Genomic DNA, 14876 nt, shown 5'->3' on the forward strand with positions numbered 1-14876 from the left:
TCCAAAGTAACCTCCCCTTGTCCAAGTGACGCCATTTGCAAAATCAAGGGGAGGCCACCCATGACCTATTGATGCCATTTGCAAAATCAAGGGGAGGTCAACCTATTTTTCTTCCATGCAAAGTTATCTCCCCTTGACATCTGGACGCCATTTGCAATATCTACCTTACCTACCTATTTTTTCTTCGACAAAAGGTATGTACCCTTGTCCTCTTTGCCATTAGGGAGGTCACCCAAGCGGAACTCTTTTTTCATCCTTGTCCCCTTGACAATATTTTTGTTGCATCCATTGTCCTCTTGATGCCGCTTGCGTGTTTTCTTTTTCAACAATCACTGTGTACTAGTATGTCTTTGGTACGACGCAGCATGGGATTGATCCAAAAACCTCCTGCACTTGGAAGGGGAGGTCACCTAACCTTTTTTTCCATCCAAAGTTATCTCTTTTTGTCCCCTTGTTGCCATTATAACAGTTTCCCTATTAAACCCACCCTAATTAGCATCTTTTGCTATTCTAAAGTCTTAAACTTAACAAGAGGACCATGATGGTCCTGAATCGCTCACCTCTTCCCACATGACCCAGTTTTGAGTATGACGTCGTTTTTTCTATTATTTGACATAGTGACCTAGTTTTTGAGCTCATGTGACCCAGTTTTGAACTTGACCTATATATTATTAAGATAAAAATTCTGACCAATTTTCAAGAAGATCCATTGAAAAATATGGTCTCTAGAAAGGTCACAAGGTTTTCTATTATTTGACCTATTGACCTAGTTTTCGAAGGTACGTGACCCTGTTTTGAATTTTACCTAGATATCATCAAGGTGAACATTCTCACTAATTTTCATGAAGATCTCATGAAAAATATGGCCTCTAGAGAGGTCACAAGGATTTTCTATTTTTATACCTACTGGCCTAGTTTTTGACCGCACGTGACCCAGTTTGAAACTAACCTAGATATCATCAAGGTGAACATTCAGATCAATTTTCATGAAGATCCATTAAAAAATATGGCCTCTAGAGAGGTCAAAAGATTTTAATAATTTTAGACCTACTGACCTAGTTTTTGACCGCAGTTGACCTAGTTTCAAACTTGACGTAGATATCATCAAGATAAACATTCAGACCTTTCATACAGATCCCATGAAAAGTATGGCCTCTAGAGAGGTCACAAGGTTTTTTTATTATTTGACCTACTGACCTGGTTTTTTATGGCACGTGACCCAGTTTCAAACTTGACCTAGATATCATCAAGGTGAACATTCTGACCAATTTTTATGGAGATCCATTCACAAGTATGGCCTCTAGAGAGGTCACAAGGTTTTTCTATTATTTGACCTACTGACCTAGTTTTTGACGGTACGTGACTCACTTTCAAACCTGACCTAGATATCATCAAGGTGTACATTCTGACCAATTTTCATGAAGATCTCATGAAATATATGGCCTCTAGAGAGGTCACAAGATTTTTCTATTTTTAGACCTGACCTAGTTTTTGACCGCATGTGACCCAGTTTCGAACTTGACCTGGATATCATCAAGATGAACATTCAGACCAACTTTCATACAGATCCCATGAAAAATGTGGCCTTTAGAGAGGTCACAAGGTTTTTCTATTTGGCCTACTGACCTAGTTTTTGAAGGCACGTGACCCAGTTTCGAATTTGACCTAGATATCATCAAGGTGAACATTCTGACCAATTTTCATGAAGATCTTGTGAAATATATGGCCTCTAGAGAGGTCACAAGGTTTTTCTATTTTTAATCCTACTGACCTAGTTTTTGAAGGCAAGTGACCCAGTTTCGAACTTGACCTAGATATCATCAAGATGAACATTCTGACCAATTTTCATAAAGATCCCATGAAAAATGTGACCTCTAGAGTGGTCACAAGCAAAAGTTTACGGACGCACGCACGCACGGACGGACGGACGACGGACACCGCGCGATCACAAAAGCTCACCTTGTCACTTTGTGACAGGTGAGCTGAAAAATGACACCAGCAAAATTTCACAGATGCTGTATACACATGAAATCACAACTTTGTATTATTGATTGTGTTTATTCTATGTTACGGCCAGAAAGACTTGTAAATCTATGAAAGTTGTAAAAGGCAGATTCTGCATGCTTTAAACCACGGAATCTTTGCATGAAAATTGAATAACACAACTACAGCAAGACTTAATTAAATTTTACTTTTGAACAAGAGATTTCATTACATAATAACAATACTCAGTAAATAGTTAACAAGATACAATTATATAGCAACATCAACAAGATACATCAAACAAGACATGGGAATGAAAACTGTATACCTGTTCTTTCTGTACATGAAAACAAGGCCTACTGCTGCCCTATAAATTTTACAAACATTTCTAACCCTAACAAGTTCAGAACATGTCATTTTCCGAAAAAAGGCAATTATGCATAATTTTACTGGTAATATACTGATGAGACATACCAAGATAACTTGTATACTGTAATTATTTACAAGAAACGAATATGTTTCTGTGATAATTATTTCATTTTCAAATTAAAAAATTGTTAAATCTGTATAATACATTTAAAAATAGTAATATGTAAGGGCTCTTTAAAAAAAGCATTTTTCAAAGAGTTTCAACATATTTTGAAAAATGACCCATACATAAACCCAAATCTCATTAGGAGAGAAATTGTCTAGGGAGATTCAATTTTCTATTTCAGATGCCCATATGATGGCCTTTCATAATAAAAAATTACATATTCTAGTCCCAACCCTAACACTTATATTGCTACAATATAATAATATATATTATAGAATGAAACAAGCCTAGCCAGAATGTCATCAGAAAAACAGACACCAAGCTCTGGATCCTTTGAGGATGTTTTTTTTTTTTTACAATTTTCACGTTTTATGTTTCCTTTATCAGGCTGAAAGGTTTGGTATGTTTTCATCCATTTTTTTGCATTAAACAGAATAAAATAAACACAGTACAATTGGTACCTGAAAAAGGGACAAAAAGTACATCCAGAGTCTCCATATATTATGCAATTTATCTAGTGTTACTACTGCAGAGAAAAAAAAAACAAATTCAATATATATCATCACCTCGGTCTGCTGTTAACCTCTCCAGGCACCTCTACATATGGCTAGTGCTTGTGCCTTTTACAATCACTAAAGTAAAAACAAGAGGACCATGATGGTCCTGAATCGCTCACCTCTTCCCACATGACCCAGTTTTGAGTATGACGTCGTTTTTTCTATTATTTGACATAGTGACCTAGTTTTTGAGCTCATGTGACCCAGTTTTGAACCTGACCTAGATATTATCAAGATAAAAATTCTGACCAATTTTCATGAAGATCCATTGAAAAATATGGTCTCTAGAGAGGTCACAAGGTTTTTCTATTATTTGACCTATTGACCTAGTTTTCAAAGGTACGTGACCCTGTTTTGAACTTTACCTAGATATCAAGGTGAACATTATCACTAATTTTCATGAAGATCTCATGAAAAATATGGCCTCTAGAGAGGTCACAAGGTTTTTCTATTTTTATACCTACTGGCCTAGTTTTTGACCGCACGTGACCCAGTTTCGAAACTTACCTAGATATCATCAAGGTGAACATTCAGATCAATTTTCATGAAGATCCATTGAAAAATATGGCCTCTAGAGAGGTCAAAAGATTTTTCTAATTTTAGACCTACTGACCTACTTTTGACCGCAGTTGACCCAGTTTCAAACCTGACCTAGATATCATCAAGATGAACATTCAGACCAACTTTCATACAGATCCCATGAAAGGTATGGCCTCTAGAGAGGTCACAAGGTTTTTTTATTATTTGACCTACTGACCTAGTTTTTTATGGCACGTGACCAAGTTTCAAACTTGACCTAGATATCATCAAGGTGAACATTCTGACCAATTTTCATGAAGATCCATTCAAGGGTATGGCCTCTAGAGAGGTCACAAGGCTTTTCTATTTCAAGACCTACTGACCTAGTTTTCGATCGCAGTTGACCCAGTTTCAAACTTGACCTATATATCATCAAGATAAACATTCAGACCAACTTTCATACAGATCCCATGAAAAATATGGCCTCTAGAGAGGTCACAACGTTTTTTCATTATTTGACCTACTGACCTACTTTTTGATGGCACGTGACCCACTTTCGAACTTGACTTAGATATCATCAAGATGAACATTCTGACCAATTTTTATGGAGATCCATTCACAAGTATGGCCTCTAGAGAGGTCACAAGGTTTTTCTATTTTTAGACCTACTGACCTAGTTTTTGACCGCACATGACCCTGTTTCAAACTTGACCTAGATATCATCAAGATGAACATTCAGACCAACTTTCATATAGATCCCATGAAAAATATGGCCTTTAGAGAGGTCACAAGGTTTTTCTATTATTTGACATAGTGACCTAGTTTTTGACCGCACGTGACCCACTTTCGAACTTGACCTAGATGTCATCAAGATGAACATTCAGACCAACTTTCATACAGATCCCATGAAAAATATGGTCTCTAGAAAGGTCACAAGGTTTTTCTATTATTTGACCTACTGACCTAGTTTTTGATGGCACGTGACCCACTTTCAAACTTGACCTAGATATCATCAAGGTGAACATTCTGACCAATTTTCATGAAGATCTCATGATAAATATGGCCTCTAGAGAGGTCACAAGGTTTTTCTATTTTTAGACCTACTGACCTAGTTTTTGACCGCACGTGACCCAGTTTCGAACTTGACCTAGATATCATCAAGATGAACATTCAGACCAACTTTCATACAGATCCCATGAAAAATATGGCCTTTAGAGAGGTCACAAGGTTTTTCATTATTTGACCTACTGACCTAGTTTTTGACGGCATGTGACCCACTTTCGAACTTGACCTAGATATCATCAAGATGAACATTCAGACCAACTTTCATACAGATCCCATGAAAAATATGGCCTCTAGAGAGGTCACAAGGTTTTTCTATTATTTGACCTACTGACCTAGTTTTTGATGGCACGTGACCCACTTTCGAACTTGACCTAGATATCATCAAGGTGAACATTCTGACCAATTTTCATGAAGATCTCATGAAATATATGGCCTCTAGAGAGGTCACAAGGTTTTTCTATTTTTAGACCTACTGACCTAGTTTTTGACCGCACGTGACCCAGTTACAAACTTGACCTAGATATCATCAAGATGAACATTCAGACCAACTTTCATACAGATCCCATGAAAAATATGGCCTTTAGAGAGGTCACAAGGTTTTTCTATTATTTGACCTACTGACCTAGTTTTTGATGGCACGTGACCCAGTTTCGAACCTGACCTAGATATCATCAAGGTGAACGTTCTGACCAATTTTCATGAAGATCTTGTGAAATATATGGCCTCTAGAGAGGTCACAAGGTTTTTCTATTTTTAGACCTACTGACCTAGTTTTTGATGGCACGTGACCCAGTTTCGAACTTGACCTAGATATCATGAAGTTGAACATTCTGACCAACTTTCATAAAGTTCCCATGAAAAATGTGACCTCTAGGGTGGTCACAAGCAAAAGTTTACGGACTGACGCACGCACGCACGCACGGACGGACGACGGACACCGCGCGATCACAAAAGCTCACCTTGTCACTTTGTGACAGGTGAGCTAAAAACTGACTAACTTACTTAACTTATATATCAGCAAACTTAACAAGGGTGGCAAAATTAAGGTTTTGCATACTTTTACTTCCTGATGAGAAAAAAAAACATTAACAACAGTGTTTTTGTCGCCTTCAGAAAAAATGTCTCGTATTATTTCTTATTGCCATGAATTGCAAATCAAAACCTTTGGGCTCATACTAGCAACCCTGTGCTCTGCCATCTACCTATTCCCAATTGTAATTTGAGGAAGTCAGAGATTCAACCTAAGTCAAATATCTTGTTTTTTTTAATTCTTATTGTTTTATTATATACTTGTTGTACTCTAGCTGTTTCACTAGTTATGGTACATGTATTTTGAAAAGTTGCATTACAACAAGAGCTGTCACTAATGGTGACAAATGCCCCCGCAGCACCTTGACCTTTGACCTAGTGACCCCAAAGTCAGTAGGGTTGGTGTACTCATAAAGTACTATCAGCATGTAAAGTTTGAAGGTCCTGGGTGAAGTGGTTCCCGAGTAAAGTGCCTTCATGCAAAAAGTTAACATTGGCCCCTGTTACCTTGACCTTTGACCTGGTGACCTGAAAGTCAGTAGGAGTGGTGTACTCAATAAGTACTATCAGCAAGTGAAGTTTGAAGGTCCTGGGTGCAATGGTTCGTGAGTAAAGTGCCTTCATGCAAAACGTTAACGTTGACCCCTGTGACCTTGACCTTTGACCTGGTGACCCCAAAGTCAGTAGGGGTGGTGTACTCAATAAGTACTATCAGCATGTGAAGTTTGAAGGTCCTGGGTGCAGTGGTTCGCGAGTAAAGTGCCTTCATGCAAAAAGTTAACGTTGGCCCCTGTGACCTTGACCTTTGACCTGGTGACCCCAAAGTCAGTAGGGGTGGTGTACTCAATAAGTACTATCAGCACGTGAAGTTTGAAGGTCCTGGGTGCAGTGGTTCGCTAGTAAAGTGCCTTCATGCACAAAGTTAACGTTGGCCCCTGTGACCTTGACCTTTGACCTGGTGACCCCAAAGTCAGTAGGGGTGGTATACTCAATAAGTACTATCAGCAAGGGAAGTTTGAAGGTCCTGGGTGCAGTGGTTCGCGAGTAAAGTGCCTTCATGCAAAAAGTTAACGTTGTGACGAACGAACTAACTAACGAACGAACGAATGAACAAACGGACGGACAGTTGAAAACTAATATGCCTCCCTTTGGGGGCATAAAAAGATCATATTTTATCTTTTCAATATCAATAAGATTATGTCTTTTTTTAAACAAGATGGCCTTGATGGCCCTAGATTGCTCCCCTGAGTTTCACAGTTGTCTAAAGTATGAACTAAGGACAACTGAATGTATACAAATCTGAGCTAAACTGATGGAGACCAACATACTGTTAAACTTGTGTTAAACAACAACCCATGATAATTTATTATTTATTACTTAAACCAAAAATACATAGTTGACTTTGCAAAACAAAAAAATGGTTTGACAGAGAGATTTATAAAGAAGGCTTAACCTTCTGGCGGCAAGTGATTCAGCCTTTGCGACCAGTGCAGACCAAGATCAGCATGCACGTCCATGTAGGCTGATCATTGTCTGCACTGTTCACTATTCAGTCAATAAATTTTCAGTTTGAATAATAAACAGTATTGAACCAAACTGAATGATGAACCAGTCTATCCTAGAAATTTAGCAGGCTAAGGCTTAATTACAGTGAGATGGGCTCTGTTCTCTGCAACTCATTAACACAAGTTTGACTGTATGTCAATACCGAGCTTTTCTTATTTACATATAATGATATATATCACTAACAGGAGGTATTATGCAATTACAACAATTTCTTCAGACATTTAATACATACAAATGTAATGAAATGCTCAAATTGTTTATAATTATATTCTAGCATTCCGATAAAAATACAAAGCATGTTCATGTGAAAACAGCATGCATTGTTTTAAACAATCCTTATTATAATTAATGATCTAGTAAATACACAACTTTCAGTAACATGAAACAAGAAGGCCATGAAGATCCTGTATTGCTCACCTTAGATCTAATTAAAGACAAACTTCCATTGTTTTTTTTTTTCTTATAGCTTAACATTCTGACAAGATTTCATGAAGATTGGGAGAAAATGCGGTCGAGAGTATTGACAAAGTTCTTCTATTGTTTTGACCTAGTTTTTCACCCTAAATAACTCAATATCAAACTCATCAAAATGTGTTTTAAGGCAAACATACTGACTACATTTCATAAAAGTTGGGTCAATTTTTTTCCTGTAGAGTATTAACAGAAAAACAGGCACAGGGTGATCACTATAGTTCACCTTCAGAACTTTGTGCTTAGGTCAACATAAATACAAGTTATTGATGATGAAAATAGCACTTTTTTACATCTAGCACAGTTAATCTTGCAAAGGAGCTGAAGCTGGAAACTAAAACAATCTTGAAAATGTCATATCCAGGGCAGAAATCAAAACACTGGTGGTGTTTGTTTACAAAATGCTTGTTTCTTTGTTGTTTTATAAATTTTTACTAGAATATTTTTTAAACTTGGTTAGGAGAACAGATCTTATTGGCTTATTCTCAAGAAACTGACCAATGGCAAGGTTCCTTTCTCAGACTGGTGTTATAACTCAATTCTATAATCTCAGAACCTGCAACATATTGTATATCAGTGGCTTCTGACACTATAAATATTTATAGCATGGTGTCTTTAAACATGAGCTTAACCCTTAGCCTGCTAAATTTCTATAATGGACTGGTCCATCATTCAATTTGGGCAATACCATTTATTATTCGAAGGGGTGTTTACTGAAAATTTACTGACTGAATAGTGAACAGTGCAGACCATGGTCAGACTGCACAGATGTGCAGGCTGATCTTGGTCTGCATTGGTCGCAAAGGCAGAATTACTGCCGCCAGCAGTCAAAGGGTTAATATTTACTGCTAACCGTCTAACAGAAATTGCTGACCTAAAACTATTCTGACAATTAATTTAAAGATGACTTTTTCAGTGTACAACAGCAAAAGAAGAACAGAACCAGATAGTGTTGTCTGTTGAAAAATGTCATCTCAGGGAGTTTGTTCATTCTCACTGATAAATTAACCAAGACTGTGTCACACTTCAGTTTCTTATGTTACTTATACACGTTAGTTCATAAATTATTGAAACACATGTCAATTTTGTCTTAAGCACACAAATCAATTGTGTACTGAGCTACAGGGCTATATAAAGATTATAGATTTGTTAAGTGAGACAAATTTACACTGAATACTGACAAAATACTTTTCTTTATTTTAAATGTATAACAAACTAAATTGTGAATTACAAAATTCATCAAACATACAAAGAATAAATTGTTTAAGACTAGGCATGGACATACATGGTGACAAGAAAGAACTTTACAATGGAATGTTACTTTGAAATGCTTATAATTTCTCGATCTGTAAATTTTGGTAAATTAGTGACGCATTACCAATAATTATTTTACAGAATTTTTAAACTCAGACTTTCACACGGAAGATTTTTTATTATAAGATTTTGCAGTAAAATCTATGCATGGATTCTGTACAAATTTACTGATTTTTTTTATTCTAAAATTTAGCTGTTTAAAGGTAGAACTGATGGATGCTCTTCATGAAATTTCAGATCTTCACAGAATTTAAGAAGCTCCTCATAGAATTTCAGATGCTCTTCACAGAATTAAGATGATCTTTACAGAATTCCAGATGTTCTTCACAGAATTTAGGAACCTCTTCATAGAATTTCAGATGCTCTTCACAAAATTTAAGACAATCTTCACAGAATTTCAGATGCTCTTCATAAAATTTCAGATGATCTTCACAGAATTTAAAAGTTTAAGCAAGAGGCACTAGTACTAGTTTTTCTTAATGAAAGGGTAACTGAATGACTTCAAACAAGTAGGCCAATCATAAATTCAGGAGTAAGCATTTAAGACACAGGCCATTAACTAGTCAGAGTGCACTCAGTAACAAAATATCATAGATCACTAATTGTGCTATGTCTATACAATGTACTGTATAATACATAATAATTCCACAGCAAAGTAAGTTACTTTCACTACCTAAAATGATTTTTTCCAAATTTCTGAAGCACTTTTCTGAGAAAATGCGTTTTTTTTCATACTAAGAGCACAATGAAAAGCTCAGCCAAGACAAAAAATTCAATGTTAATCTTCATTAAGCAAGGTACCCTGTCTCTGAATATGAGATTTTAAATCACTTTTTAAATCTATTAAAATATACATTATATTATATACATTATAAAAAAGAATAAAGTTTACTATGCACATGACATTTACAGAAACTTGCACATATATAATTATTCAGTAGTAAAACTACTAATGAATGTTCATTAATTTCATTGAGTATACTGCAGATATACACTTACTGAATGGATTGCCGGTCAATAGTTATGACTACTGACGGGCTAGCCATTCAGTAAGATATTTATTACAGAACATAAAAAAAGATTTGTTCATAATTTGTTTCTTCAGGTTTCGACTTCAGCCCAGCAAATTTTAGTATTAAACCAGCATTTTATATAGGGACCTACTGTTTCATTCATCATTTGAGCCACACCATGAGAAAACCAACATAGTGCATTTGCCACCAGCATGGATCCAGACCAGCCTGCGCATTTGCGCAGTCTGATCATGATCCATACTGTTCGCTTTCAATCCCTATTGCAATTAGAGAAACCGTAAGCGAACAGTATGGATCCTGACCAGACTGCGCAGAAGTGCAGGCTGGCCTGGATCCATGCTGGTCGCAAATGCACTATGTTGGTTTTCTCATGGTGTGGCTCATTTCTGTAACAGGTTTTTATTGGCAATTCATTTTTCAAATACTTGGTAATAAGAATATTGAAAAAACTCAAAGAATGAAAATGATTTTTTTTTCTAGATTTTCAAAATATCTTGTGTTTTAAATTAACAACACATATCCATTTTGATGTGTTTTACCTTGTAAATTTCAGTTATGTTACCTTGTAAATTTTAAACATAAATGATATGTAAAACATTTCTTTTCATGTTCAGTCCTCAATATTTGTGTATTGATGAAGGAGTCCCTTTTCCTTACTTATCCTAAGGTAAAAGGTAACTATCAAAATCTAATGTGACTAGAAAGGTTTCAGTCACTTCAAAAGTACTTCAGAAATACAACTATAATAATGCTGTACATTCTTAAACATATCTAAAGTAATCCCCCTAAAAACATTCTTTTGTATTTACATACAGGCTGAACAAAAACTATTTAGGAAACCATATTTACCCATCTATAAGACGACTTTTCTATAATATGGGCCCTTTTAATTTACTTTAAAATCACCAGTATTTTGCACTCTTTTATAAGTACTTTAGGCCAATGCTTCTGACTCACTTATTAGACAAGACAAAATATTTGATATGATTTTTAATGGAAAAAAAACTCCTATAGGCGAGTAAATACAGTAACTATACATGACAGTTCACTGAGTCTCTGGATAATGTTCAATGCAGCATGAAGAAAATGTAAATATTCTCTGATATGGGTATTGCACTATTTACAGGGATATGCTGTATAAAAACAAACAAAAAAAGAAATCAATTCTATAGTAAACAAAATATTGTGCAAAGTAAATAATGTTATCAAACAAACAAATGTTTTAGCACATGCCTGTAAGTATATAATGTATGTGCACCTTAATCTTGTAAAATAAACACAAACGTTTTGAGAATTAAAAGCTTCAAAAACATATGAAAAAGATCTTAAATGTAGCAATGGATAAAGAATTATAAGATTCTTTCACTGGTTTAAAATGGGGATTGAAATATCTACCTCAAAAACAACTGTTCAGGCAGTAACGAGGCTCTGCCAAGTTACCTCAAGAGCTGTTACCTGAGATGTTTCCATCCACACCTACAACCAGTAATAGATTCTTTTCTGTGCAAAAGATTTCTTCATACAATAGAAGAAATAAAATAAAATGAATGCTTTTCTTTTTGTGCACTACTTTATCACAGCTGTTTATGAATTTACGTTATTCATAAATTGCAGCACAACAATCACCCTACATCCCCGGTGTAAAATGTTTCTCAATCGTCAGCGAAAACACAGAAAAATCCGGTCTTACATGCAAGGAAAAGTCAGTCTTTTGGCACAAAAACTGCTACACTTGCAACTTCTATTGTCACACTAAAAATTTGTACAAATTACACAGCAGAAACAAATTACTGACTCAAAAGTTGCAAGCGAAAACGCAACATTTCATGGAAAAAAATATCCTCATTTTATAAGCCACATGGAAAATAAGTTTGAGCCACTTGAATGAGACTGTAGCACATGACTCAGGTGAAAAATTGTGGAGTGAACCCTGATGCATCAATTTTAGTACCAGTATGTAAGAAAAAAATCAGAAGATGAAAAAACCTGCATTTTTTTTAACAAGAATACAAGTTTAGTATTGGTATGTATGAATAAAGTTAGATGAAGAAGATGTCTTCAGTCCTTTTCTGGTGAAAATGTGAGAGCACTAGACTTTTTGCCGAGTCGTCGTTTCTGACCCTTCGTAAACATATGCTCTTGAATACGACTTTGGAACATTTCTGAAATAGTTCAATAAGAGAATACTATAAGCAGTTTCAATACAGAACCAATTTTTTTTTTATAAAATTACAATAATATTCAATTTAGTAACATAATAATCATGCCAATAATATTTTGTTGATTTTTTTTAATACTAAATCTACATTTAAGATCTGAAACTATGTAATATCCATATGTTAACAAATGCTAATAAGTGACCTCCTGTAGCTAGTACTATTAGAACGCCTTCTTTCAAAGACAATTCCATTATGTGTGAAGGTAGCTGCTTTTCTGTAATGATTCTAGACTTTTCCAATATACAGATTCAGTAGAAATTAGGACTGCTTGAGAAGCTCTGAAGTAAAAGCTGTACTGTGAAGTAAATTAATTTCGTTGGAATAAAATTTCATGGTTTCATCAAAAAAGGCTATTTAGAGAGGATAATGTATTTGAGGTTCTCCACATATCAAGATAAAAGAACGGGAACTTAGTTTGTTCAAGAGCATTTCATTTGGTGGACTGACGCAACCATGCAAATTAGTCCCCTCCCCCCCCCACCCCCACAAATATTAATGCCTTCACAGTACCACTGCATCCCTTGGCAGGATTTAACTGTTCAATCAGTTGCAAGTTTTTATGAGTGATTCAGAACCTCTTTAATGAGTGGTTGAGGTTGCAGATTTCAAATCACTAGCCCCTCGCCTCTATGGGTTTGAGTCCAGCTCATGTCATCATATAACTTAAGTTTACTTTACCAGGTGCCACTTGTGACTGGTTATTCAAGCATTTTTGGAGGCACCGCTCAACAGATTTACTAGTTCTTTCTTAGCAATTAAAATAAAAACAGTTAGATCATTAATATTTGTGATGGATAAATTTTTATGGATTTTGTGGTTGTGTCAACCCATATAATTAATTCAAAACAAAGTCTATTACATCTATAAGATCTGAAATCCATGAATGCCAGTCTGGACAAAATAGCCGTGTCTTGGGTAACCATGAAATTTTGTTATTCTTTCACAGTAAGTTTTCATGAAAGAATAATAGATGTCAAATAACAACATATAATATTACCTATAGTGTTGCCCCAGTCTGTTTTCTCAAGTTGTTTTGTGATAAATACTTCAAACATCTGTGTCTCAACAAACCATTCTAGTAGCTGCTGTAGGGTGGAGGAACTTGTACCTACAAAACAATGATTTTTACCAGCCTGTATTTCTTTATCATAATATACTGTGAAATTATTAGTACTTGCGCGGGATTAATTTCCATGAAAAATAAATCTCAACAAACAAGTAAAATTTCCACTCAGTTAATTTGTAATGCAAGATGAGAACTGTAATGCAATGTAATTTGAATAATGTTAGAACTGTCATGTAAAGTCATGTGAATAATGTTAGAATTGAAATGTCATGAAATGTGAGTAATGTTTGAATTGTAATGTAGGTAATGGTCGAATTGTAATGTAATGTAACATGAGTAATGTTAAAATTGTTAAGTAATATAATGTGTGTAATGTAAGGACTGTAATGTAATACATAGTAATATGATAATTGTTAGAACTGTAATGAAATGTGATGTGAGGGATTGTAATGTAATGTAATGTTAGAATTATAATACCCTGTAATGTGAGAAATGTTAGAATATTTGTTCCTGGCTAGAAAGGTACATGAAGATAAATGCAAATAATACATCATTGCAGCTTTTGTTTTCTATGATCTGTATCTGCCTCTTAGATCTTTAAGTCATTTCTAGAAATCTATTTTATTAAACCAACGAAATCTGTTCTCAATTCATTAATACAGGCAAAATTTTACAGTCATACGCTTAGCCTACTGGACAAATCTTGAAAAGGCTCATCGGCAGATTACAATATTTAAGAACAAGACAACATACCTTTGACAAAATTTTCTTTCTGGAAGATTTTTTTACCGTCCTGTTGAGTGATAATAAACTGTCCGTAGTGCCCAATAGCTTCAACGAAAAACCTCACAAAGGCCTCGGAGATCATCAGGTCAGGGCAATTTCTTGCATCTATAATAGAAACAGTTTAAATGAGTTATCAATGAGCTTGGTTAGATTAACCTACTCACCCTCAGGATTTCATATACATGTAGTAAGTTCTGTTTCTGAATAAGCAAAATATAACAAGAGTCTATTCTAAAGCCAAAGGGGTAAAAAATTACTTCAAAACTCTTCAGTTTACAGGAAAATGATGAAATAAACAGCAGAATAAACTGCATCTAAAAAGAAGATCATTCTGACAGCTGTGATTCAACCTTCAACTCTGAGGACAAGCACAGAAATCTGAATAAAGTGCAAAGGAACAATTTCATGAGTAAAAAATGAAAACCTCCAATAGTATTTGTGCTTTTTACATCACCTAAGTTACAAGGAAATCAAGAAAAAACGTTTTAAATTATTGACTCTCTCTCATTCACTTAAATGATGATAATGGAGGTTTCATCAGGTGTAAGAAAAATATCACTTTGTACCAGGAAGTATTTAGAAACGTAAACTTACCTGGATCGACTCGGCACATATTAAGCGATGTTTTAAGAGCTTTTTCTATCTTCTTTGGCAGGAGAGTTCCCTCATCACCCTGTGATCGGATAAATGTTCGCTTGTCAATGTCAACAATTAATACATTCTGAAAGTAAG

The 14876-nt window shown here is 35.2% G+C and overlaps 1 protein-coding gene across 3 annotated transcripts in view; it reads right to left on the minus strand.

Moving 5' to 3' along the window:
- Positions 1–2172: 2172 nt before the first annotated feature.
- The window catches only part of LOC128549883 (DENN domain-containing protein 2D-like), a 48717-nt gene continuing 36013 nt past the window's right edge, over positions 2173–14876 (minus strand). For all 3 annotated transcript variants that reach the window (XM_053527577.1, XM_053527579.1, XM_053527576.1), the window contains 4 exons: positions 14739–14865; positions 14112–14249; positions 13290–13400; positions 2173–12235 (listed from right to left, as the gene is read on the minus strand). In XM_053527577.1, coding sequence (XP_053383552.1) covers positions 12132–12235; positions 13290–13400; positions 14112–14249; positions 14739–14865 — 480 coding nt within the window. In that variant the 3' untranslated portion in view covers positions 2173–12131. The remainder of the gene's footprint in view (positions 12236–13289; positions 13401–14111; positions 14250–14738; positions 14866–14876) is intronic.

This window comes from Mercenaria mercenaria, chromosome 17 (genome assembly GCF_021730395.1).
Source record: "Mercenaria mercenaria strain notata chromosome 17, MADL_Memer_1, whole genome shotgun sequence".
Lineage (NCBI taxonomy): Eukaryota > Metazoa > Mollusca > Bivalvia > Venerida > Veneridae > Mercenaria > Mercenaria mercenaria.